Source organism: Stylophora pistillata, chromosome 1, assembly GCF_964205215.1.
Source record: "Stylophora pistillata chromosome 1, jaStyPist1.2, whole genome shotgun sequence".
Classification (NCBI taxonomy): domain Eukaryota; kingdom Metazoa; phylum Cnidaria; class Anthozoa; order Scleractinia; family Pocilloporidae; genus Stylophora; species Stylophora pistillata.
In genome coordinates this window covers 32,278,215-32,304,991 of record NC_142519.1, presented here as the reverse complement: position 1 = coordinate 32,304,991, position 26,777 = coordinate 32,278,215, and the positions used below count along the sequence as shown (strand labels likewise).

The 26,777-nt window shown below is 36.0% G+C and overlaps 3 protein-coding genes across 4 annotated transcripts; 1 reads left to right on the top strand and 2 right to left on the bottom strand.

Annotated features, from left to right (window-relative positions):
- Nucleotides 1-1,893: 1,893 nt before the first annotated feature.
- On the bottom strand, nucleotides 1,894-14,265 carry LOC111324412 (casein kinase I). Its single transcript, XM_022927958.2, has 10 exons — nucleotides 14,103-14,265; nucleotides 13,287-13,430; nucleotides 10,358-10,464; nucleotides 6,569-6,695; nucleotides 6,114-6,212; nucleotides 5,815-5,954; nucleotides 4,998-5,076; nucleotides 4,746-4,820; nucleotides 3,831-4,095; nucleotides 1,894-2,104 (listed from the first exon to the last, which is right to left on the bottom strand). The coding sequence occupies exons 2-10, from the start codon at nucleotides 13,407-13,409 to the stop codon at nucleotides 2,094-2,096; spliced, it is 1,026 nt and encodes a 341-aa protein (XP_022783693.1). The 5' UTR covers nucleotides 13,410-13,430; nucleotides 14,103-14,265; the 3' UTR covers nucleotides 1,894-2,093.
- A 33-nt stretch (nucleotides 14,266-14,298) lies between these two features.
- On the top strand, nucleotides 14,299-19,349 carry LOC111324365 (nicotinamide/nicotinic acid mononucleotide adenylyltransferase 1). Its single transcript, XM_022927910.2, has 8 exons — nucleotides 14,299-14,444; nucleotides 14,576-14,664; nucleotides 15,846-15,913; nucleotides 15,995-16,086; nucleotides 16,901-16,986; nucleotides 17,579-17,680; nucleotides 18,017-18,075; nucleotides 19,103-19,349. Exons 1-8 carry the CDS (start codon nucleotides 14,357-14,359, stop codon nucleotides 19,197-19,199), a joined length of 681 nt encoding a protein of 226 aa, XP_022783645.1. The 5' UTR covers nucleotides 14,299-14,356; the 3' UTR covers nucleotides 19,200-19,349.
- Nucleotides 19,350-21,730: 2,381 nt separating this feature from the next.
- Nucleotides 21,731-26,090, bottom strand: LOC111324428 (sorting nexin-11). Of its 2 annotated transcripts, none has more exons than XM_022927984.2 (5): nucleotides 25,800-26,090; nucleotides 24,349-24,429; nucleotides 23,704-23,813; nucleotides 23,173-23,274; nucleotides 21,731-22,339 (listed from the first exon to the last, which is right to left on the bottom strand). In XM_022927984.2, exons 1-5 carry the CDS (start codon nucleotides 25,977-25,979, stop codon nucleotides 21,964-21,966), a joined length of 849 nt encoding a protein of 282 aa, XP_022783719.1. In that variant the 5' UTR covers nucleotides 25,980-26,090; the 3' UTR covers nucleotides 21,731-21,963. The 2 variants fall into 2 exon arrangements, with proteins under 2 accessions (XP_022783719.1, XP_022783720.1); XM_022927985.2 differs by lacking the exon at nucleotides 25,800-26,090 and adding an exon at nucleotides 24,717-24,887.
- Nucleotides 26,091-26,777: the final 687 nt, after the last annotated feature.

Below are 26,777 nucleotides of genomic sequence, written 5' to 3'. Positions count from 1 at the left end.
CAAGTGAACAGACACATTCCCGCTCGAGAGCTGTGGACATCAATCAAACTGCTTCTAGCGAACACAAAATTACAACCAGTTAAAAACGGGAACTTTATTTACTCTTCAAGTTACGTTTCATTTTTGTGTGGAAGGCAATATTTACAATGTCTGTCTTCGTTAGCTTAGCATCATAAAATAATCTAACTGTCAATTAATGGCAAAAACAAGATGTACAGTGATACATAGGCGGAAAACAATGAAAATCTACTAAGCCAACTACAGAACAAGGTGTTTATGAAACTGAATGCGGAGATGGAAGAAACTTTAAACAAAACAACTCGTTTAAGTACAAAACTAGCGGTTTTACATTTTCACCAAAAAATAAGATCAATGTTCATATATCTAGCACCATTTCATAAGTTTCATTGCATATTTTCAAGCTAATTTAAGGTCAATAACTTTTTACAAACTTCTTCCTTTACGATTATGATCAACTTGTGCTGTTATCTAAGCCATACTACTCTCAAAACTAACTTTACAATAAATACAAAGTGAGACAATTCAATCAGACGACATGTTCTGATCGTTCACTCAAATCAGTGTTTCACCCAAAACAAAGCTACTGATAAAACCAAAATTAAAACTGTTGCTCCTGCCTAGTGTTACACATGTAAATATTATGGCTGTGTTGCCCCTGGGTCACAAAGAACTTGATTGTATTTTTCTATAACTGTACATGAACTATGAACTAAATTGCTACTGTATTAATTATCATTTGAAACGAGGGTTGTTAGTCTAACAAGCAAAAATGAAAAATGTGGATAAAATATGTACGCCATTCAACTATTGACTTTAAGAATAATCTCATGAAGGGAAACTTAATTCTGCAGAACTCAAAGCAACATAGAGAAGTTGATTTTTTTTTATTTCTGATTGATATCTTTGCCAAGAAACATAAAAAAGTGAAGTTTTTGCTCTTTTGGTTAGAGGAAAATTGGTTTGATGGAAAAGCAGAGTTACCTAGTTTAAACTTTAACGTTAATAACTTAAACTCAGGTCAAGAAAACACAAGTGTCAAATGCAAAACAGAAAATAATAAAAAAGTCGAATTAATTTTCAGAAGTTAAAAGTCAATTAGGCACAAAATTTGATGACAGGAAATATCTAGAAAATTTTTTTCATTGCTGTTAAAACTCAACTGACGAACCACTACAAGATCATTCTAAAATACATTTGTCTCTGCAATGATAGAAATAGCTGTGGGATCACTTTTGTGGTCAAATCAGAAGTTCTTTGCCATGTGGAATTCCAGAAGTTAAACATGTTTGATCAGAAATTTTGGATTAATTCTGCTAATTCAGGAAATATGAATATTATACAAAGATTAGTTCTACTTGATGTCCCCAGCTTTAGTTGTGGTTCAACATTTGGTAAAATTTTAAGCCTGTTGGGTCAAATTTAGGAGTAAAGCAAACATAGTCAGACTTAAACAACTTCAGTTTGTTTTGTTGAAGGTAGGTTCAAATAAACAGGGTACAAAAAAGACTTCAATACATTACCAATAATATATAGATTTAGCCAAGCCTAAAAGCAGAGCTCCCAAGTTCGTAATATTAATGATAACACAAAAGATGTGCATTTGCCAAGACTCGCCTGAGACACCCCTCCCTTCATTTTGATAGTCTCCCCTACCCTACCAGTGCAACCTGAAGGCACGTACATATGTACGTACGCTCGGTCAGTCACGTGACAACCAAACGAAAAGAGGTTGACCATATTCCATGGGTATAGGGCTCTGCCCCATGTGTGTGTGGGAGCCCCGCTACTAGTTTTTCAAAGTTGTCTTTAAATAATAGAACAGGTACCTACTAGAAAATTTTAGAAGTTACAAAAGAAGTTAACTTAACACCATGCTATGAAGGTATGCATTATTTTTGTAAAGTGAAATAAAAGTGACACTGTATCACTCATGGATCCAGATAGTCATGCTTGTGTACATAATTCATCTACTCATCACTGAGTCTTTCATTCTCATTTTTTCCCTTTATTTTAAAATAAGATGTTTTTTTTTTTCAGTTTAGAAATTCAAATGCAAATTAATGGATGTGCACCTATCTTCTTTCTGAAAGAGAAAAGAGAAACATTTTCCCTGTCAATCAAGAATCCTAAAGAGGTAAACATATATTATTAAATGATGGAGTTAAAATCAAATCTTACATCATCCACTGTCAAATGCCAATAATATTCATTTTCCATTTTTTTTCAATACAATTACCAATTTATTATAAAAAACAAACAAACAAACAAACTTGTAAACAAAGAAGTGAATGTAACACTTGTCGGGTCAATGATTGCTGGGTATGTGTTTCACTGGCCTCTCAGCACCCTTACCCTATCATAGTCTATTCTGTGGCCAATTATAGACCCCATCTAAGTCACTCTTGGGAAAATGTTATTTTTATAATCCCAACATTAGCAACTTTTTAATTGCAACTCTATCCATTTTTAAAATCCCTACTTACCAGAATTTTCCTTCCCCCAAAACAATGAAAATGCGCAACTCCATGTGATTGAATTGATCTATATTATTCAACTCCATTCTAGAAACTCTATTGAAAATGCAACCCCGTTATATTCTATTCAGGCATGAAAATGCAACCCTATCCAGTAAAAGGGCTGGCTTTCCAAATAACACGAGAAAATTGATATGTGAATTTAATTTGACTGACAAAGCACTGAAAAAAGCCTTTTCTCTTCCCCATTCAGTTGCTTTTGAGCCATATGTCAAGGCTTTCCAGTTCAAAGTATTGAACTCTATACTTTACACGAATTCAAATTACACAAAATCGGGTATATTGTAGATGATCTATGTTCTTTCTGCAAACGTGAGTCAGAAACAATGTAGCATTTCTTTTAGAATCGCATCATTGAATTAAATCTTGCATTCTGATTGGTTAACGAAGCGAGGTATATAGTGTGGAATTGCGAGTTGAAAACAAGGCTATTAAGTGATATTGTTTCGCATCTACGTATTAAACATAACAATTTTAAGTAATGCTGTTTCCTTTTTTTTCTCATTTTTATTCAGTTATGCGATTCAAGAAAAATCCATTACTTCACTCGTGAATTCCGCATTAAATTGCACTTGAAAACCAATATTGCACTCATTGCTTTGCGATTCGTGCAATATCGGTTTTCAGTTTGCGTGCAATTTAATGCAGAATTCCCTCGTCAAGTAATGAATTTTCCTATATGATTGCTCTTATTCAATTTCTTTCTGGAAAGATTTTGAATTATATTACTTATCTTTGACATAACAGCAGATACATCTTAATTTGAAGGATAAATTAATCGGTCTTTTAACACCAGAACTTCCCTTACTGAACTATCTGTTACTTATAGGAAAAATTTATCTATGGGCGTGTAGAAGGAATAAAGAACTTCCCAAGTATATGAGGTTTTCAATCAAAAGTCAAATTAAAGTATGAGACAGAAAAATATATCTGTACAAAAAATAATAATTTAGATATGTTTAGGAAGAAGTGGGCAATTTAAATACTAGGGGTAGTTGGATAATTTAGAATATGTCAGGCTGAAACAGGTGCAACTTTGCTATGTAAACTTGTTTGTGAGTGTGTGTACATGAGTGAGTGTGAATTAGCTGTGTTATACCATAGGTCCTGTTTATTATGTTTAGTGCAGTAGTTAAGTATTGTAATGAAAGTTGTGTACTAAATAGTTGTGTGCAATGCAATAATAATAAAAAAAACCCATCCAGTGGCATATCCCATTAGCCTGTTACTAGGAAGTACCTTACCCACCCCCCCAAGACTAATAATAACACTTACGTTGGGTGCGTTGTTTATGTCTTGCACTGGTTGTTTGAGGTGGGGCTGTTCCTGGTAGAGCTGTAGCCCCTGCACTCATTGGAACAGCAGATTGTTGACCAACATTCTGTTTCAGAAGCGTCCAATCAAATGTGTAGTCATACTGGTGGTTTAATGTCCTGAACAGAATTCTGTATAGTTGGCGAAGATACATGTAATCTGGTGCCTCCTCAAATTTTAGTCCTCTGCAGTAGTTTAAGTACATGGCAAACTCTGCAGGAAAACCCTGCCAAACAAAAATTATAACAGTAACAATGACCACTATAAGCTTCATCTGTAAAACAATGCAAAAACTACAGTATGTCTATTAACCCTTAACTCCCAAGAACTGATGGTCAATTCTCCCCTCTTGCCACACACATTTCCTCCTTAATTAGTCACAAGAACTGGTGCTAGATCAAGATAACTGTCCGATAAGTAATTGAGTATTCTCATTACTTGTTTGCTGGATAATGTATGGATATCATAGGGAGAAGTTACATGTTAATCACCTCTAGGATTTAAAGGGTTTCAGAGCCTCTCCTGTTTTCTACCACAAGGAGTGTCTAGTGGATTTACTACTCTTCTACTCTTCCTGAATGAGATACTTTTTCATCTCTTGCACAGCCCCTGCCCTCTTTCCCCCACACCACCTCTTTTGTGGAAGACCTGTTTTGTGAGTAATGTTTTTCAAAAGTACTGTGCCAATGCCCCAACAGTGACCACTGTAGACTAAAACACCATAGGTGGTACCTACATCAATAGAACATGTTCTGACACTTTCAATCTGTGTTGTAGGTGTCATATGTTTCTCTTAAAAACTCCAGTATCAGGCCATAAACAAAAAGCAACAAATAACTACAACAATACAAAACAAAATGAGACAAAGCAACTCACTTTACAAAGAACTTCAACTGGTGTGGACATCTTTTTTTCACTTATTCTTTCGTACTTCTGTTTCTTTGTAGCAGCCTAGACAAAAGAAGAGTCATGAGAAGTTGTCATGAATATAATATAGATGAAACTGCAGTGTAGGTAACAATAACTAGGAAGACTACATTTTAATGAGAATGTTTTGTACATTTACTCCCATCCTAAAGCCCTGTAGATAAACACACAAAATTTATGTTAACAAGAATGGTAGACAACCTTAAGTCCTTGCCAAGGAAGACTGCTCCTTGCAAAGTACATTAATACATATCCTAGTGATTCCATGTCATCTCGGCGTCTAATCATGGAAAGAAAATAATAGCAACAGTTCTCAATGAATTTGCAAAGTGAAGATTGAACCATTTTCAATTTGACTTCTGCTTAACCAGACAGAAAGTATCAAAGAAGTAGGACACATACAGGAAACTGATACAACCCTGAAAATCAAGAGTTCGTGTAAATTTGAAATATGCCCGTTGCATGTTAAAATAAAGCAATACATTAGCAATCATGCTGAAATCTCCACTTTATCCTACAAAAATAATGCTCCATAGAGTGCAACAAACTGATATAAGTTAATCCCTTTCTTTTGCAACAATTACAGGTTCTGGGACCTCTAGGAAACTATTAGTATCTTTAACCACTTATCTACAACATTTAAAAAGAACATTCTGACTCAGTGTACAAGAGGCATGGAGAAGAAAAATGGAGGTTGTATCTAGCAAGGCATATTAACATGTCAGCATTTGAGCCAAGTGTTCCTATAAATTTAAGTTTATCCTAATTTTCAAAGGATCAAGCTACTAGCAGCAGTGTCAACCTCCCTATGTTGCCAATTTCCCCCTCTCCCCGATACCAGAATTTCTCAATTTTTCCCCCAACTGTTTTGCCCAAAAGAGTCCAAGCACACTGACACTAGAAAGATTTAGTCAGGGTTGACATCAAACAAAGCTGCTTGCCTTGAAGTTCTGCAATTCAAATCACTCTCCACTACAGCCACAAGACAGTAATTATAATATAAATAACATCAACTCACGATTGCTCAATTCCAAGGTGTGCATTTATGCTAGCATATCTAGCCGTGCCTGTGAGATTCTTGTCTTCCCTGTATGGTATATGCTGCTTGGTTTTACTGTCCCGGAACTTCTTTGCCAAACCAAAGTCAATGATGTAGAGCTGTCAAAATTCAAAAATAATAATAAAAAAAAAACACTGCTGAATATGACATGCTGATAGCTAATTACTGATACTGGAGTGAGTAGTAAGAAAGAAAAAGGAAAGAAAATGAATCAAACATGGGTACAAAAACAAATGTTTAACTGTTTTCTATTTTACCTTGTTACAGCATCTGCTTGTGCCCATTAGAAAGTTGTCTGGCTTAATATCTCGATGAATGAAATTCTTGTTGTGGAAATATTCTATGCGACCTATCATCTGGAAAGAAAGATTTCAACAAAGATAACGAAATGTTTGCAAACACAGAGTGAAGCTAATTACACAATGCCGGTGGGTTTAAAAAGTTTTAAGGATAGTTTCCCCTAGGTGTTGATAAATAATAATCATGTATCAACTGACTCCCTAATATCAGTGTGCATAATCTCCATACTGTTCCCTATACATTTTCTATGCCAGGTACTCACAAGGAGAATTTGTCTAACAATCAAGAGCTTTTGAAATAGGTGATCATTTCCTGTCTTCTAATGACCTCAGTGTTTGATTCAGGAGTGAATTACTGTTGGGAGAAATCAGATGCTTATTTTGCTCTTGGGGTCTAAAAGGTTACTACCAACCTGATCAGCTAACATAAGAACTGTTTTCATTGTAAACTTCCTATTGCAGAAATTAAAAAGGTCTTCTAGGCTGGGTCCTAACAAGTCCATCACTAACACATTGTAATCTCTCTCTTGGCCATACCATCTGCAAAAATCAAATATCACAATCATAATTAAGGGGACAGCCAAATCTCAGTTAAGAGTCTTGTTTCACAAGCTTTTACATTCCATGTTCCTTTAAAGTAAAATAAGTGTTCCTTCTCAAACAATAAACAAAGCAAACCACAAGCAGTTTACTGGGACCAGAGCACAGCTTGCTGCAACAAATAAGAATTTTCATTTTCCTATTGCTTCTGTTCTCCTTGCTTACTCATGGGTTGTATTACTAACTACTTGAAAAGAGCTTGTCTCTAGAACTTGTTTTGGAATTTTTCCTCACAACTCTTTAACTCTAAATATATATATCTATCTATATATATATATCTAAATATATATATCTATACATATATAGGGCTTCAACTTTTGATATGCAAAATTAGTTACCAAAAACAAACACAATATACATTTTATTCTTGTGGGTCAAAGTGAGGCATTCAAACTTCAAAAAATTCAGAGAACACAATTATTTAAAGCTTGGTGTCTTGAAGAAATATTATATCTCCTAGCAACCACCATGTCCTATCACAAAATGCATCCCATGTATCCAAAAAATAACACAAAATTAACCCTTTATCCCCCCAAAAACGGTATTCATTTCCTTCTCACTGTTATCTCAGTCTACATTTCCTTTGCTGATGACAAGGAGAAACTGTTGGACAATCAAGAGCTTCTTGCATTGGTGGTCATTTTACTATTCTCACGACCTTCACATTTGATTCAAGGGTAATACTGTAAGGAAAAATCAAAGGCTCTGTGAGCCAACTCGTGAATTGGACAAGCTAATGTAATTTGTGTCGTCAATAGAAATGGGTGTTTGATTTCCATACTAGGGTATGAATCGTTAGACTGGTAAATGAGCATTATGAGGAATATGATGTGAAACTACATTAGGCCTCAAAGACAGAAAATATGGCCTGATTAGGATTGTGTTGCAACTGAGTACCACACTTGAAGCCTGTTTTGCACTTCTGAGATAATTATTAGCACGAGGATGAAAACAAGTACAAGGATGTTCACACCACTCTAAAGTTTATGTTTTTCGGAATTCTTATTGTAAGTCAGTGGATACTCAAAACAAGGATTTTTTCCTTAATTTGAGAGAATTCCTTGAAAAGTAAGGATCAAGATTTCTGCTTTTAAGAATTTTATACTCTCCAATGAAAGTTCCTCAGTTTAATAATACCACCATTAAAAATAAGATTTACATTCCTTGTTTTAAGAATTATGACTTTGAATTCTCATTTTAAGGGTATTTCCACTATTGAATAAAATATCTCAAATCCTTGCTTTTAGCAAGTATTCATTCTCTGTAGAAAGGTTCTTCTTCCAACTAGATTTATGATAAATGCTTGCCAAAATTTCAGAAATATCTGTGGAATTGTGCTTGTCAATTTCCCAAGGAAATAATTTTTATAACTAAATATAATTTGAAAAACTTGTTTACATTAATTTTTCTTTCAACACACTCAATATCTGTGATTCATGAAACAAGACCACAGAACTTGTGTTCCTAGGTTACCCTAAATATAAAGCATTAGGAATATCCTTGTTGCCTGTAATTCACAAAAATTTTTAATTTCAAATGACAATCAAAGTGGTTGTCAAAATAAATCATAAATTTATAACTTCCAGAAGAATAAGCATGGAATGTAAACTGCTATCATTTGTAATTTTTACATACAATCATGTGATTATTATACGAAAAATTATAGAACCAGAATAAAGAATCTCAAACTAAATGTAAACCACTTGTTGACAGAAGTAATTATAGTCATACACCAGCAAGGATATTCAATCTTGTAAAGGGATTGTTGTTGTCACTGTCAACTTATTATTGTTTTAATCTTCAATATGATTCCAAAGAAAAGTTGCTGTATCAATTTCTTGAAGAATATGTCCTAGGTGTAAAGCCTCTACAACGAACATTTAGGTACAGGCAAACCTGTAACAAGATTTTTGACAAAGAGAAAGTTAGAGTAATCTTCGGTATGATTAAAAGGAAAGGCTACTATTATAATACCTATTCCTTGAAGAATTTGTGTTTGTCATGAAGCCACTATATACTGTTTATTTTAGTATTGGTAAATCTGCATGAAGATTTTTATTGAATATTTAACATTTCAGCATATCAAGTTAACATGTAGCTATGCCATTTCTTGAAGAATTGGTGTTAGGTATAAAGCCATGTCACTTTGCTGTACATTTGCTATACATCAAATGAAGCGAGGTGTAACTTAAGTCTTGCTTCAATAATAAAACTTGCTGCTGTGCATGTATCTTAGGTTCAAAATAATGTAAAACATTTTAAAGAAAGCAGAATTTGGTTTATTATGTCAGATTAAAAGTTGTTGTTGAGTTTGTAGTATGGCCTGGCTAACCTGTGTTACATGCACAAAATATTGATAGAAAGAACCACTTCCTGGAGTTAAGATCCTTGTCTCAAGGACATAGGGATGACGTATTATTTAACAATCTTTGAGGAGTAAGTGCTCTCTTTTGAGATCTTTACTTACTCATTTTGACAAAAATAGGTCTTACTATGAGAAACTTCAGTCACCTTAAGGTAAGGACTCTGCTATCACTTCTAGGCAGTATTTGACACTCACTGTTAGTGTATATTCCTTGTTTTGAGAACTGATAATTACAATCATTTTGAGTGATATCAATCCTCATCTTTTGAACTTCCTGTTCCTCACTCCAGGACACATTTTTAAGAAAAAATCCTTAATTCAAGGTATCTGGAAACATACAAACTTAACAGTGCACCAATAACATACGCATACACAGTACAAGTTACACCATTGAAGAAACAGCATATCAATTGATTGAACTTATGCTTGACCTTCTTTCGATGTAGTTCCCACTTGTGAACCACTTTCCAACCTCGATACAGCTCCAGGAATACCAAACAAGCCTCAAACAAGTCACTTTACGAGCAGTTGGCTGTGAGCGACACTTCAATATCAGACTATCAGCAAGCAGTGACTCGAGTTGTTTGAGCCCGCGGTTGAAATTACCAAAAGATCAGCGTTTTAAATGTAAAATTTATAGCTAGATAAAGTTTCATATCAATTTTTCAATGTGCTTCAGTGGCCTTACGGTAAAAAGCAGTGCAGTAGATGTCAATCCCAGGGTGGCGATGTAGGTGGTTCAAATCCGCCGTCCTCAAATAAATTTTGCGTTTTGCTTAACTTCCTTTCTTTATTTTCTTTGTTTTCTTTTTTGGACACTATAATCATTTTCCTGGATTATATATACATTTAAAAATAGAAGTATTGACACCATAAATGAAATATATGCGGCAAGAGATAAAAGTGCAAACTTTAATTAATTCACAAAATAATGAAAAACACATTATACTTTTTTACTCTTTCAAGATTATCATTGGCTTCTTTTTCACCCCAACACTATTCTTAGCAACAAAGGTTGCCATTTCATTTGTTTATCACTCGCCAAAAACTATCAAATGCATTCAAAAGCCTCAAATAGAAAAAAGTTTACAGGAATTGACCAACCGAGCGAGCGAGCGCCATTCATCACATCATACCTACAACTCGCTCTTGCGCATACGTGCAATTCACGAGTTAAAAATTAGAAGCAAGTCAGTCTTAGGAGTTAAACAGTTAAATCAAATGTGCTATGCCATACCTAAATTTAGGAATACCATTTCCTCCTTGTAATATCTTATAAAGCTTAGACTCATACAACAGTTGTGGATGTCTTGCTTTTTGAGATTCAAGTTTAACTGCCACATCCTGCAAAAAAAAAAAGAAAAAAAAAACATCAATTATTTTACCGTCAATGTTCTATTTGCTTATTTGGTATCAGTATTTAGCTACTGGAGACCATTCTTAGACTATGAATTTTTCAAATTTTCTCTGTGATGATTCCTGCAAAAATATCCCCAAATGAACAAGACTAAAGCCTTTAGGACTGTAAACAGTAACTTAAAAGAAAATCAGCTCAAGCACTGAACAAAAGCAGTTGAACATAGATCACTGAATATGTAAATCTTACAATGTACCATGATTATTACAAGGAGTTTTGGTTTCATTAAATGAACATGTCATCAGTCTTCTAAGCTGAACAAGTCAGTAAAATCTTCTTCAAGTTCTAACTGCAATGGATTGTTCTCCAGAAGAAATGGTAGCTGGCTTTTTCACCAGCTACTTGTTTCTGAAGCAGCCACTATTTTACCAAGACAAAACAGTCAAATACCTGTCTTCATCTTTGTTCACTTTTATTAGTATGTACCCAAAAAGATTGATTAGTACTGGACAGAAAACAATAAGTAATGGATACTGTGCCATGGTCACTTGCTGGTTTTTTTCTTGTGCTACTGTAACAGTTTTTAAAGCTGGCTACTAAAGAACCTCTGAAAAACATTTATATGGAAATGAGACACAATACTAATATGATGCTTATTCAAACCTTTTGCAGAGAGCTGAATTACAGGTTTGTTACAATGAGATGTTGTTAAGGTTGAGAACAGACGTTGGCATTTTCCCAGGCGATGAAAGTCTGTTTGCATTTTTGTTTGACTGGGCAATAATTAAAAGCAAATTGGACATCTGTAATGGGGATCAAACAGGTAAGGGTTTATAGAATGTGAATGATCATATCTTCTAATTATGTCTTCACCTGGTTGTCATTCAAATAATGCCTGGAGAATTCATTCTAAAGTGCTCTTATGCCTGATTGCTCTATTTGGTGGAAAAACACCCTAAGTTGAAGTTGTTGAAGTTGAAGTTCATTTATTTGTTTAAGCAGGTTGATTAATTTGGCAGCTGTAATAGCTGATGTGGACCTGCTGTCCTAACCCACCCATCCCACCCCAGGGGAGGACATCCATCACACAGTAATCTCGTGTGTGGGAAATTAACGTCTCCTGCCCCAACCCTGCAGGAGACGGGACCTCCATTTGTTCGTCCCTATCCGAGAAGAGTAGAATATCTAACCATTTCTTGATGTTATAGAAAGGTAGCAAATTCTTCTCAATTATTTTAAGACCTTGAGTGTTGGTCCGGCCGGGGCTCGAACCCTCGACCTCCCGCACTACAGTCCAGCGCTCTATCCATTGAGCTAACCGGGAGGTGGTAGTGATTACAGAACCGGGAGGCGGTCTTGATTACAGAACATTTTCCTCAAATCTTTGCCATCCTTTTGCTGTTATGTGTGTAGTCTTTTGATTTCAGTGCTATGGGAATATTTTCCTATTAAATTTCACCACTACACTTTTAAAGGCCATTTACACGGCAGAAAAATTGGGTACGGACGTGTCAAAAAAGGAGTACCGACCTCACATTTTTTCCCATGTAAACAATCCTTACCATGTTTTGGGGGATGGGTACAGACCTGTGTTTTTTCTGGTTTTCGGGCCATAGATGTCTATGGCCCCAAAACCTGAAAAAAACATGGGTCTGTACCCATAACTCAGCATCACGCGTCGCCATTTTGTTTACAAGAATTACGCATGTTCAATAACAGCACACAGCTGTACCAAATACTGTAGTCCCATGCAAGAAATTGGTCCGGTCCCCAAAAACTGCAGTGTAAACGCAACCTTGCTAACTTGGTCCTTATGCCTCTTTTTGTCCGACCCGTGATAAAACATCATCTGTGTAAACGGCTAAAATTATGCGGTCCATACTACTTTTTTGACATGCCCGTACCCGATTTTTCTGCCGTGTAAACGGCCTTTTAATATCGGGGATTGTGAAGAAAATTATGTATTACAATGTAAAATGCATAGGGCCTATTCACAAAATTTACTGGACCAGTATATTACATGCCCTAAACTCAAGATAGAGCATCAATTGTATTGAAAATTGTTATGATTTCAATTTGGTTTTTCTATGAATCACTTTTTTCTTGTTATAATTACAATTACAGTAATTTTATCTTTAATTCTGTCATGTTTGGCCAATGAAAGTTTACACACACAAAGATCAGTTTGTAATGAAATTCTATTCCCCCTCAAATGGAACTGATGAGTTAAAAGATCAGTTGTACAACTACTCAGAAACGATGTGCAATTCAATGCAAAAACAGCACTCATTTGATGGGGAACAAGAGATGAAGTTCTCAATAATATAACACAGACCTGTACAGTTAAGGCTTTTTAGCCTAAAATTTACTGGGATATGTATTGATTCCTTCAAATTTAAAGTACAACTATTCTACTGTACTGTCCTACGAGAATTTGAGGAGTGTTGTATCATTCATGATAGCAGAGTTCAATAAACACCTGATAAATAGGTCACTTTCTTAAACCTTGCAGAGATATTACGAAAAAAGTTCTTCAAAGAGTAAAATTTGTTTAACATGGGGACATTCTATATGTGACGGTTACAGTACAACTTTTGATTCATATCTATAATTGATCCATTACTTATCAGCTGCAACAGAAATAATTTTTCTATTTTTGTTTATTTTTAAGCCTTTTAAATAGATTCAACATATAAATAAAAAGGTCAGAGATTTCTTTTCCAAAATTTCTGGAATTAAAGGTGAAGAGAAAACTACAACATATTATACTATAATCCTAGGAAGAACAGCGATATTGCTCAATACAAACCTCGCCATTTGTAATATTCAATCCTTTGTAGATATCACCAAATGATCCACTACCTATTTTCTGCTGCAATTTATATTTCCCTCCTACGATAAACTCCGAGCGAGCACTGGTAGGTTTCTGCATTGTGGAAACCTTATTATCACACTAAAACAAAACACACAGAAACATACAGATTAAAAGAAGTGAGGTGGGAATAATTGAAAATAAATAACATAGCACAAAGCTGAGGATTGTTACGAATAACCGTATTACGCTTCAGACAAAATCTGCGTTAAGTCGCTAAAAATATATCAAATACAATAACTACTGTTTACTTGAAGTCGTGCGTACTTTTATAAAGCAATAATTATTTAACCCTGGGGTAGCGCTCTGAGAAATTGCTCAACATACAGACGGATTCCAAGAGACACAAGATTTCAAAACAAAGGGATTCTTTTTGTATCCCGCAAGAATAAATGTTGACATCCAAAAGGTTGAAAGTTCATCCCTGATTCCTACTCGCGTCCCTCGGAGGCTATATTTTGACATCTCCTGTTGTGGTTAATATTTCATAAATTATTCAACCCATCTACATGGTCAGAACTACAAAACATACATCAATATATTCATATACATGCATTTGTATTCCCTTCTTGTATCCATTCTCTGAAAAATTCCACTCTAGCCTCGTCCTTTTCAGATGACAGTGCAAATGAACTAATCTATTACTTGTAAGGAAATGACATCCAATTTCAATTCAACAAATCATAGCGCGCTTCTTTCCTCGCGAACATTCATTGCTAAAACGTTTGTCCTTTGTTTAGCAATGTTTCTAACCTTATGAAGAAGAAAAAGAATGAATAATTATCTCTGACATCGGCTTTATCGGAAAAAAGGAGATCGAAGACGGTGCTTCCTTCATAAACAGACAGATACTGAGATTACATCCTTAATCTCCATATTTCATCGAATGTCCTCCATGTTTTTCCTTCCTTGAAACGAAGAGTATTATGGGATGCAACGTAACCAGGGGCATCGTTAGGGGTAATCGATATTTTTTTATCGATATATCGATTACTTATGAATTGAAGATGGCGGCGGCTGCTTCGAAAACTAGAGTTGTATTATTAAGTTGCGGCTCTTTTAATCCTATCACTTTCCTACACCTGAGGATGTTTGGTAAAGATGCGGTTTTTGAGGAATATAACTTTTTTTTTTCGGTTACTTGTTGTACATGTTTCTGTTTCCCAGTTCGTGTTAGCTCTTTGGAGATAGCCTTCAATTTCTTCTTTTTTGGTCTGATTTTGCAGAAATTGCTCGAGATGCTCTTCACAAAACGGGTATTTATACTGTGGTACGAGGAATATTTTCTCCGGTGAATGATGGATACAAGAAAAAGGCTAGTGAATTGTAAACTGCAATTTAATCTTTTGTCAACAACTTTCAGGTTTTGATTGGGACTTATTGACATATTGTTTTCTAAATATTTGCCAATGACACCTTTGATATCAGCTGGCTGCCGTCCTTGAATAAACAGTTGTTATCTGTATTTAAATGTAACTCTTTTGAAACAAAAGACAGATTTCACCATTTTAATGCAAAAAATAGTTCACCTGAGTTAGGCATCGCACATCTGCAGCCCATCACAAATAGATTGAAGGTTTTGTATAACCTAACGATAGATGACTCAAGGGCACCTGTGTAATCAGGAATAAGAGTTTACTCTCATTATCCCTTTACGCCCTAATATTAGCATATTCCATGCACCGTTCTCTTTATAATTCCTATGGTACTGACAAGGCAAAATTTATTTGACAATCAGGAGCTTCCTGAATTGGTGATCATTTCCCTTTTTCTCATGAACTTAACTTTTGATTCCAGGGTGAAGAGAAATCTGAAGCCAGGCACTCATAATTAGGGGTTAAAGGGTTACAGGGAACTGTAAGGTTAGATTTTATTCCAGGTGGAAAGGAACAAGAAAGTCTGAACTGAGTGCATCCTTTACCTTCTTGTCTTTCCTCCCCACTTCTCCTAGTTCTCCTTGGTGGTAATCTTGTTGTAGATTTTCCCATTTCTATTCAGTTCCCAACAAGTTCAAAATTCTTATTTTCTGCTTTTTACCTGATCCCCTTTGACCGCTGTAAGAAACGGCAAATAAAGGTTTAAACGGTTTATTAAAAATCCCACTGCGCCAGGACGACCGAACTACGTGCTGCTCCTGGAATAACACAAGGTCCTTGCACATGCTTGGACAATGACGCATACAAAGCTGATTGACAGAATCATGTTAGAGTATTATAAAAAAAAGTCACACAACTTGTCACAACCGCCAGTAGTCTTCCTACTTTTCATTATGTTCCCATATACCTACAATGAGCATGTGCAAGACACTTGGTTAGGGGAGAGGGGGGGGGGGGGGAGAGGGAGAGGGGCAACTGAGAGAAGGAACCTCACAGTCTTGCACTTACAGGCTTTCTGACTGTGTCCATCTGAGGAAAACCTTGTAGAAGCTAACTCAAAATGTACTTTTAGCACCTTTGTCTCTGATCTAGTCTGATATTTGGAATTCAATCTCTTTAGGACCTAAGTGAATCGGAACACAGAATACAAATGTGTAAACTTGGAGTTCAAACATCTGATTGGATAAGGTAACACCTCTCACTTTGATTCATTTTTCTGTGTTGTTCTATTACATCATGACATTTCCTGACAATTATTTTTTTGTGCAGTGTGGATGAATGGGAGAGTAAGCAGGCTGGTTGGACCACAACAGCCAAAGTTTTAAAGCATTTCACTGAAGATGTTGTCACTAAATTTCCAGGTAATATACAGTGCGCTTTCATGTAATATATTTGATGTGGTAGAGAGAAAGTTGACTTGGATGACAAGCAAATGAAAGGGATTTTTTTTGTCTCTGGTACTTCAATCACTACTCTGAGCTGTGGGTTTTAATGTTTAGGTAGAATTTGTCAATTAAGTTGATGAAGAGAAAATGATTGAAAGCCAATACAAATTGCTGGTTATTTTTCATAGGAACAGAGTATTCTCATTAATCTTCAACAACTCCAGCCTGATTGCTTGAGATTTGAATTTGTGGGAAAGACCTGGCTGCTGTAAAACTTTGTAGCATGAACCTACTGGGAGTATGGCTGTTCCTTGCAATGTTAGTCCACTGCAGGTTACCCACCAGTATTTTGTAAGGCTTTCCTGATGATTCCTTAGTGATTCTATTGTACCCCTGGGTGGAGAAGAGAACTGTAAGGGTACCGGTAAAGGGTCTTTACCAAGAAAACAATAATCCTGGCTAGGTTTCGTAGCAAGACATTTTCATCCAGAGTTTAGTGAGTTACTCATTATTCAAGTATCATGTCTCTAGCTTCCCACATGGACACCCAGTTGGCCTTGTTATATGTTCCCAATTGGGAATATATTCATGACAAAACTTAAAGGATGTCAATATGAGAGGCTACTTTATCTCCCATACAAGTCTGAACTGCTAGGTTATTTAAACAAGAGAATAAGACTATGTTGTTTGATGATAATCATGAGAATGTGTCCTTCTCTTCTAAACTTTCAAATCTCAGACCACTCCAAGTAATTTTTATTTTTTGTGAAAACTGATTTTTTCCCACAAGGGTCCAGTCCCCCCATAGTGAAGTTACTTTGTGGAGCTGATCTGTTGGAATCATTTGCAGTCCCCAATCTGTGGGCAGATGAAGACGTAAGTAGTAAAAATCTATAGAAAATATTTGATTAAAGATTAAGCTTCTGAAATTATGTGTTTTGAATAAAACCTTTCAAAGAAATATGAATTCGGCTCGACCTTGAAATGAGATTTAGTGAACTTAAGTTCAGTTGATTCTTCAGTAGATAATAAGCTGAATATAATTAAATATAATAGCATTGTTACTGAAAGAAACTTTTCAGTGACAAGACTGTTTTACTCAACCATTTGATTTGTTGATTCAGAAGCACTCAGGTGCTCTTATTTTGCTGTTTTGTCCACACAGAAACATCATCCTAGTGAATGCTGTTTTGGGTGGGAGTTGATACGCTGGGCACTCAACTGGGATTGGGTACTAGATATGTCCTCTGTAGGGAATAGTGGGTGGGGTGATTATTAAGTCTCTTCCATTGAATTGGAAGGCTGACTCTGGGGTGGTTGCTAGGTGAAGGGTGGCCATTAGTAACTTCAAGTAAATCAGTGTTCCCTATTTTGTTAATATTTTAAATCTTCCTTGATTGATAATTTGACAAGTAATTATTATTATATAAATAACTATCTTGTATGTTTTGCTTCTCATGATGAGCAGATTGAAGAAATTGTAGGAAAACATGGCCTTGTTGTCATATCACGAGTGGGATCAAACCCAGAATCTTTCATCTATGAGTCAGATGTCCTAACAAAGTACAAAGTAAGTTTATATCAACTTTTTCAATTTTAGTGTTATAAATTAAAATACATTAAGTGTAAAAGGTAATTGTTTGCTTATTATTAATAGCATTAATCTATCTTCTGACTTGTATCCTCCTCCTTTGTGCATGTTTTCTTCGTGGATTTTTTCAAGTATGTTTTGTGGTCATAGAACTTTTCACTATTGATATTGCAGCAATTGTCTAGACTTAATGATAGTGGATAATTGTTATTTGTGGCAGAAATCTGTTAAAATGTCTTCTTATTTATCATTTATTTTATAGTACATTTTGCAAGAGTTTGATGTATTTTAACTTTCCTTTTTCATGCTCAACAGAACAATATTCACATTGTCACTGAGTGGATATCAAATGATGTTAGTGCAACAAAAATAAGGTAAAATCAATTCATAGATTCCTTTAACTTAGTAAGGCAAGGAAGGCTGTCAAAGTTCTCTGTTCTTGACTAGTGAAATAACATGAATTGTTGCAACTTCAAGACTGACATTTAGAATAATAATAGGTTTAGCCAAGCCTAAAAGCAGAGCTCACATTTTTTTTCCCTGCACATCTCGTTAACAAAACTAAAGCTCCTACTGTTGATAAAGTGCGAGGATGAGCCCGCACAGCTCTTGGCTGTGTAAGTTAATGTACTATCCACTAAATTCATCTTGAACCCAGAGTCTCCTCAGCTATGTACAAGTGTATAATGCGCGTGTTGTGCTCAAATGCCGGCTGGACAAGACTAAAGCTGTGGCGTTGGCTTGCCCGTGGTACAGTTGACCATGCATGCTAAAAGTAGCACCTTGTACGGACACCTGTATGGCCATAAGTCCAAATTTTTTCGGTTTGATGGGTTACTACTACTATTTTGTATAATTATGGGGCTACATTGCGCGTGCTGCGAGCTCCACTATCAAGAATATTACAGCACTAAGACTTTTCAGCAGTGTACACAGAGGATTTTTGTCAGAGTGGAATCCCTTTTGGTTTATTCTGACTACCTTGGGAGAATGTTTCCCCCCTCAAACTAGTTCTTCAAGGGCAACAACTGAAAGTCAAAAATACTTTTGGAATGTAGCCCCATTAACCTCATCTTATGCAGATATTAAAAGATCTATTTCTTACTTCTGCAACTGCTAAGTTGTGAAAAGAAATAAATTGACTTTCTACCTCCAAACATCAGTATGCATATTCTCCATACTGTTCTATCTACATTTGCTAAGGTGCTGACAAGATGAATTTGTTTAACAATCAAAGCCTTCTTCATTGGTGATCATTTCCTTTATTCTTGTGACCTTCATGTTTGAACCGGGGGTGACATTGTAGGGAGAAATTAGATGTTAGTCACTCTTAGGGGTGGAAAGATGTAAAGGTTAATAAAAGTAATCTATAGTAATTGAAATAATTGTTGTTCTTCTCAGGAGAGCCATAAGAAGAAGTGAAAGTGTCAAGTATTTGATTCCAGACCCTGTTATCGACTACATAAAGAAAAACAACCTATATGTCCCAACAAAGTAGCAAAGGAGATTGAAGATAGGAATAAGTAGCATCCGTTCCCGTCTCCTGCAGGGTTGGGGTAGGAGACGTTAATTTCCCACACACGAGATTACTGTGTGATGGATGTCCTCCCCTGGGATGGGATGGGTGGGAAGGTGAGATCAATATGGACTGAAGCGGCTGCCAGAGGCACCAGAGAAAATGCCAACGTCTGTTCTCAACCTTAACAACATCTCATTGTAACAAACCTGTAATTCAGCTTTCTGCAAAAGGTTTGAATAAAGCATCACATTAGCACCATATGGCCTTGCTCGTACAATCCCATAGAAAATCATAGGTAAGGCTGGATGTGGTGATACAAGCCGGTCTGGAAAAAGCTGTGTGGCCCTGGTGCACTTGCACAGCTTTGTTGCCAAAACATTGTTCGCTATAGTTGCAAATATGAGGGTCAGCAGTGATTAGAAATTAGAAAATAAGTCATGTTGTTCAACAAATTGTGAGTTCTGTCTCCAAAAAATAAAGGAAAAGTTTTTATTGTAGAATTGTTGTTGTGGTTATTCCACACCTGCTATTCTGACAAGTCCATCTCCCCTTAATGTGATACTGTTCCATGTTAGGTTATCCCCCCCATCAAGCTTACTTCACAGTTTGACAGTAGCCATTCAAATACTTGGGTAAGGAGGGGCATACTGAGAATGAAGTGTCCCACAGTATACAGTGGAATGACTTACACAGGTCTCAAACCCAGATCTCTCTCCCCTAGAGTCCAGCACTCAGGCCATCTGTCTCAATGATTTTCAGGGTGGTGAAAAGTTATTTCTCAATTGACTATGCAAGAAAAAACAACAAGGATGGAGGATTTCAGGTGTGTTAACCCCTAGTGAAACATTTTAGTGTGACAAACCAGGTCTCCTTTACTTTTTAAGTGAAGCGAGATTGGGCGATTTTTTTTCTCGTCAATCATGACTGAAGCTTTGCTTTATTCGCAAATATTGATTGACAATGATAAAATCTTTTCACGTCCATGTGAACTAATTTTTTATTTAAGCAATGAAGAGCTGAATTAAACACGATTCATGAACCATTTTGTTTTGTTATGAATTCCTAGCTATTTAACTGTTTTGAAAATGTGTATTCTTGAAAGGCTGTGGTTCGGTTTTGAACAGGGTTATGATAGGACATGGACTTCATAAGGGTTGATAAAAGTCATAATACAGACCACTTATAAGCCTTCAACAAATAAGATGTGATGTCATCTTTTCTCACTTATGGCTGGTCAAGACTGGAAAAAAGTAAAAATTTTAACTCATGAATTTGGTTGTTTTGTTTTTGTGTGAACTGATTGTCTTAAATTTCATTTGAATGAGAGAATTTTAAACATTCATGTTTGAAAAGGCCAAATATTTTACTTGACTGAGTTTTAAAAATGGTCAGACTCACATAATTCCCAAAAATTCATAATTTACACAAATTTTTTTGTAAAACTCCCAACTTCTTTGAAAATTGATACAAGCCAAGGAAAGTGTAGTATCCTTTATGGAGCCACTCTCTCCTTTCTCAAAATTTGTTTTGCTGAAACTTGTTGAATCAGAGTTTCCAAAAAGGTTTCAGTTAGGAAAGACCGTTTAATTATGATTACATCCTTAACCCCAAACACATAAAGGGGCTTATCATGCTAAGGTACACGACTAAAGCTCATTTTGTAATGCCTCTGTACATCTAACAGAAGGCTTCAACATTTAGGGGAACCTCCTGTGACAATTTGATTTGGATACTCAATTCATAAACAAAGAAGTGCTTAGTGTTAAAATCCACTAATTGCTTGCCAGTTTAAGATCAATCAAGCAGTCAATAATTAGGTAAGCCTCCCAAAACTTAAATTTCCTGTGCTATTTGACCAATGGATGGCCCTGTATTTCAAGCCCTGCTGTTCCAAAGATTTTGCTCAATGTTTGCCATCAAATATCCCACATCCATGTACACATCTTTTTTAAAATTTTATTCTTAACAGAAGCATTGTCTTTCTTTTCAAATGTAACAAAGAGGTCTTGTGTTACTTCCTCCATGTCCCAGTTTAAGAATTAATTTCAGAACTAAAAATAATGCAATGACCTGTACTTAGCTGGAAAAATGAAAGAATGCATAAGGTTTGCATTAGCTTGGAACAGTCCCATGCACTAACAAGACTTGCCTACAACTCACTGTGAATATAAGATAATTCAGAGAAAGACTGTACATTTAATTTCAAATTGTCAACTGCAGTTCTTCCTAGCTTGGAAACTGTACATTTTAAATATTCCCTGTGCATTTACACATAAAAGCCCATTCCCACAGAACATATACAGAAACATTTCCATCAGAACACTACTAATAGCTCTTTCAAAGTAAATAACATTTCATTGGGTATTTTTCACCAGCATTACTCTATAAGAAAAGAAATTGTCATGTATAACTATAAAAAATATTCAAAAATAAACTAATTTCTCTAGATAGACATCTTTATACAGGAAATGTTAATAAGTTGTTACAATAACAATAAATTATACAAAGTATAATGATGAAATATTGATGTGAGTTTCTCTTTTGAAAAATTTAAATACCCTTTCCTTCTTCATCAAATGTGCTTTAAACTTTGATTTTAGTCAAACAAACCACACAACCTCAAATAATCTTAGCTAATTAATTAAAGAAAAAAAGAGCTGAGAGTAAAATTTCAATGTCAAATTCCTTGTCTAAAGAGCATCAGAGTGTCTCTAGAGTGGCAGAAGTAACTCTTGTTTTTGAGTTATCTGTACATTGTGTACATGAAAGAGCTGTTTTCTGCAGAGCTTGACAGATACTCTAAAGAAGTGCTATAGCTATCAGATAGACAGTTGTCAGAATTGACTTCACATGACCCTGAATGAGTTGAAGCATTGTCTGTTGAAGGAATATCCAAGTTGGAGGATGTCAACAATATACAGTCTTCATTTAAGCATGAATATGATGTTTTGTCATCTTTACTTGAGTTAGAAAGAGTTGGAGGGTTTATTAAGTCTTCAGCAGAAGCATTCTCTCCATATTTTCCTTCAAGAAAGCCTTCAATTTCTTGTATTGGAAGCTGTGTTTGTAGGAATAAGTGAAGACCAGTAAATGAAAGATAATTATTTACCTTGAAAATTCTGAAAAACAAAACATTCGAAGGAGGTCAACCACTTATAAACACAACTTGAATATCCTGCTGTAGTCAAATAGTTGTGTGCCACTTTCACATTCTTATGCAATTGTGCCAGGTCTTCCAATACTACATATAATGATGTCAAATCATGAATATAACAGTGGTTAATCAATAGCTAGGTGTTAAGCACATGTTAACGGCATGGTGTTAATTGCATGATGTAAAGTGATGTTAATACCCTTGATGTGTTGTGATGCAACTCTCTTGAAGTCAGATAACAGCAAGTTATCTGTAAGTCATTATCTTAATCATAGTGTTAAGGCCTCAATATTTAGATTAAAAGCTTCTGTTCTGCTATAGGAATTTAAGTTAATTTTAAGCCAGAGAGATATTGGTATCATAACATTGCACAAAAAGGAGGAAACATGCATGTACCCAACCCAAAATTTTGCATGCTTTCATGAAGATGACAAAAGCCTAAGGCTATAAGGCACTAAGCAACCTCCACAGTTTGCAATTTTTTAAAAGATGAACACTCAACAATTTGTCTTGCTTCCAACCTGTGGCTTGGTAGGTCAGTTGGTAGCCTCCACTGTTACCTGGGAGGCACTAGTTCACATTCCATCATAGCCAGAATTTTTTTTAGGCTTCTCCAATGCCATTGCTGAAACTTCAGCCAGTCTGCCAGGATCATCGTTTGAATTGCCCTATTATTTTTCTTCCTATCCATTAAGTTCAGTTCAAGCACATCTTACTCTGGCTCGTTCATGCTCATGAGACAACTGAGAACATAGTTTCCCAGCAAAATTTCTAGCCACATCCAAAGACAATACTCACTCGCTTAGGAAATGTTGAAGCCCTTCTTGCCTAGAATCAATCACATCTTTATCAAATCTGCTAAAATAACTCTTAGGAGGTAGAGTTGGAATACTAGTTTCCCTGATGAAAGAAGACAAGGGATTAGAGAGAACAAAGCAGAGCACTAGAAAAACCTGGTAAAGATCATAAGTGAATAAAAGAAAAAAAGACTATAATTTTTATCGCAAATTTTCTGGTAAGAATAATGATCACAAAGTCATCCATGACATGAAATGATGGGAACAACAGAATTCCAGGAAATCATGTATACGATACAAATTTTCGCCACCACAACAGCCAGGCTGGGTAAAAAGTCAACTGCAAATGACAATATATGTTTACCAACACCATTCCCTCTTGGTTCAAAAGATGAACAGATGAAAAAAATAAGAAGACTGAACTTGAATGTCTAGTTTAGGCTCGTTACTGATCAAAAGATGGTACAGCAAAGTAGTAAGAACTTCCGTGTAATCATTACATGACTAGTGTCACAAGATCGACGTAACGTACCCTCCTAATCCACTGATATCTGTGCTGGAAAGCTTTGCTCTAAGCCAACAAAAATCAGAATATCTTCTTCTAACACAAGAGCATTTGCTGAAGAAGGCTTTGTTGTTAGTCTTAAACAGAAACAAGAAGCATTTAACCTCAGAATGTCAAATATGTAAGCAGGCTGTACGAGAAATATGCCTGGGGGGTACTCGATATATTCCTGGGTGGGGAGGTGCAGCGCGGCCCCTCATACCCTGACCCTGTTTAAGACAAATATCGCTGATTTTCCTACCCTGTTTAAGACAGAATTCCGATTTTTGATACCCTGTTTAAGACATTTAATGTGCCTGGTATCAATGCCAAAATCAACGGAATTCAATATTAATTAAAATTAGAGCTTGTAAAAATTTTGCTGTTTATCATCCAAGAAAAGATATCCTGTTTAAGACAAAAATTGATAAATCGATACCCTGATTAAGACAAAAAATGATAAATCCGATACCCTGTTTAAGACAAAAATCTCGAAAAACATACCCTGGCTGGCTGCACGTCCCGATTAAGCCCTTGTAAGGGAGTACCCTCCCGGGGAAATACCGGTACATCCTTGTTGAGCAACAACTACAATCGATCGAAAATATTGTTTGTTTACCGAATAAAACCTACCTCTATTTTAATCTCATAGTCAACAAACTTGCTACGGGAGCAAATATGAAGTTTAGGGTTATTCACGAGAACCTTCACGGTCTGAAGAACAAAGAAATCAACACCAAAATTTAACAGTTCACTCGGAAGACTGCACCAGTTACATCATAGTTAGAAACGTAAAAACTATTTCGTATAATACAACTAAAAAACATTTATGAGGAAAAACGACATTTTCCAGAAAAAAAGGAAAAGAAGATGTTAGTATCGAGATGACAAACAAAATTAACGGCTCGTAACTACAAACATATGTGCGCCAAATCTTGCACTTCGATAATTTGTCATACCGCACACACACAAACTGAATCGTTTCTGAAAACATACTTTACCTCACGGTCCCTTTTGGATATAGTCATTCTCTCTTTTAACCATAGAATGAAGGGCAAACCGGGATGTATTCCAAGCGAAATTACGGTCTACAAAGCATCTACATGAGAGGAGTATGGCGTTGATTACCGGTTTCGGCGCAAAACAGGAACTTCGTCTGACGCAAGAATAAAGTACACAAGGCAAGCACATGACTTGTCATGTGATTCAACTACGAGCTACGAGCAAAGGTCATTCTACATGTCACGCATCTTGCTTTTCTGTGATTGGTCGGTTGAAACTTTTTTGTAACGCAATTCCCAGGCCGACTTTTCACTTACGTTACCTGCACGTGACTTCAACCATGACTGCAGTGTTCGATTTTAAAATTTGAGGACCCGGACATGTAAAAGTCTGCTCCGAAAACTTCGCGATTTTCTCCCTTACTTTCGGGTTTTTAAGCGCAAATGTTGTAGGTGAGTTGAGGGTCAATTTCACAGCATGCATCAAGTTTATCCAAGCTATTTTAATTGGTCTAACCATTGTTCAAACAGCTTTCGTTTTTTATTTTTTGTAACGCAACGTTCGCCATGGAAGGTGACTGTGACTTTGCACTGGCGTTTACCTAACCGCGGATTCAACCCCTTACTTTAGAGATTAAAATTAGTTATCTCTGCCAAGTAAAATCTTATTCTGACAGTTCGTGATTTGTCTCTTTCGAAAACGTGCTACCGTTTTATGGAAAGGAAAATGGAAATATTCAACTCACAGAAGTATTGAGAACAAAAGCGACTAAATTTTAATCCAATAACCACTATAATAAGCCTAACGAAGCTCAAAAAAGTTGACACTTCTTTCATCTACATAACAAGTTTTCAAACTTGGGTACATTTAGCCATTTGTTGTATAAATATTTAGATTTCAGTTGATGAGTGACTTTTAACTGTTCCAAAATTGAGAAGCCTGTTCTACTTTCTGAAAAGGTAGCTTCCGGTTGAAGATTATGAAAGGAAATCATATCGCCAGTTTCGCAATTTTGGCAGTCAACACTTCCATTTATTGTCAGACAACCCACTATATAACAGAATCACGTCTTTCAAACCAACCTTCACAGATCTGTATCTAGCTTTCATTGGTGTCGTCATCCTGCCGTCAAGCGATGCTACCCTTTTAACTTCCTTTTCAGCCTTTTCACAAATACAAGTCGCCGTTGTTGTTTCTGTGCCACTAACTGGGCTGTAATTTGGAGGGAAAGGTCTCATTTGCTCTGCAGGCGTTGTAAGCATTACCACTAGTCATTAACTCCCAATAAGTAAACAGAGATGAGATATATTATACTGCTGCAACTACTACTGCTTCCGTTTAAACGGAACAAGCTCGAGTCAGCAGAAAATTTTCAGTTTCACAATCGCGATGATTCGTTTTCCAAATTTAGTACTACCCAGTAAAAGGTCGAGTTTCAAAAGTATCAATGTCTCACTAAAATTAATAGCTTCACGGAAGTAACGCAAAACTTTGAATCGAAAGGAGTTTAAGACAGAGGGAGACTGGCCCGACATGCGAGAAGACAAATGCCATCCCCTCGCCAGAGCGTTATACCGCAGATACTGGAAATAAAAAGTCTATTCACAGCCGTTCCTTCTTTTAGTCCTGGAACTTTTTTTCTTTCTTCCCCCTCGTTTTGTGCTCCGAGAGTACTTATTTCATACGTGCTCTGGGCGATGATCTGAGAGAAATATCTAGACTAGAGGTTCAGCGCACGGGATACTGGGATTGTTTTAGGCGGTATTGCTACACATTAAAATAGTCTCGCCAAAACCGATAGTAAACGTTGAACGGAGCAGTTAGGCAAAGATCGTGTCGGAATTAAACAACTCTATCTGCAAATTTTGTGTTCATGACTAGTTTGGAATATCAAGGCCAAGACATATGCGTCATTGACCAAGCGTGAAGTCAGCTGGACATAGGCTAAGTTCTTTTTTTGTGTTTTTATATACCGAGACGAAGCCGTGGTAAAAAATATCAGAAAAAAAGAACGAGACTATTATCCAGCCATCCTGGCCGAACAAGCTTAGTCTATAGAG

Coding starts and splice junctions, on each gene's coding strand:
- LOC111324412 (XM_022927958.2), bottom strand. CDS start 13,409: ATGCAGAAACCTACCAGTGCTCGCTCGGAGTTTATCGTAGGAGGGAAA. Junction 4,821..4,997: donor TTCCTTGGCAAGGACTTAAG/GTTGTCTACCAT, acceptor TCTTTTGTCTAG/GCTGCTACAAAGAAACAGAA. Junction 4,096..4,745: donor CAGTTGAAGTTCTTTGTAAA/GTGAGTTGCTTT, acceptor TTTGTTTGGCAG/GGTTTTCCTGCAGAGTTTGC.
- LOC111324365 (XM_022927910.2), top strand. CDS start 14,357: ATGGCGGCGGCTGCTTCGAAAACTAGAGTTGTATTATTAAGTTGCGGC. Junction 14,445..14,575: donor CCTACACCTGAGGATGTTTG/GTAAAGATGCGG, acceptor CTGATTTTGCAG/AAATTGCTCGAGATGCTCTT. Junction 15,914..15,994: donor CAAACATCTGATTGGATAAG/GTAACACCTCTC, acceptor TTTTTTGTGCAG/TGTGGATGAATGGGAGAGTA.
- LOC111324428 (XM_022927984.2), bottom strand. CDS start 25,979: ATGCTTACAACGCCTGCAGAGCAAATGAGACCTTTCCCTCCAAATTAC. Junction 23,275..23,703: donor GATATCAGTGGATTAGGAGG/GTACGTTACGTC, acceptor TTCTTTCATCAG/GGAAACTAGTATTCCAACTC. Junction 22,340..23,172: donor CTTCAACATTTCCTAAGCGA/GTGAGTATTGTC, acceptor TTTGTTTTTCAG/AATTTTCAAGGTAAATAATT.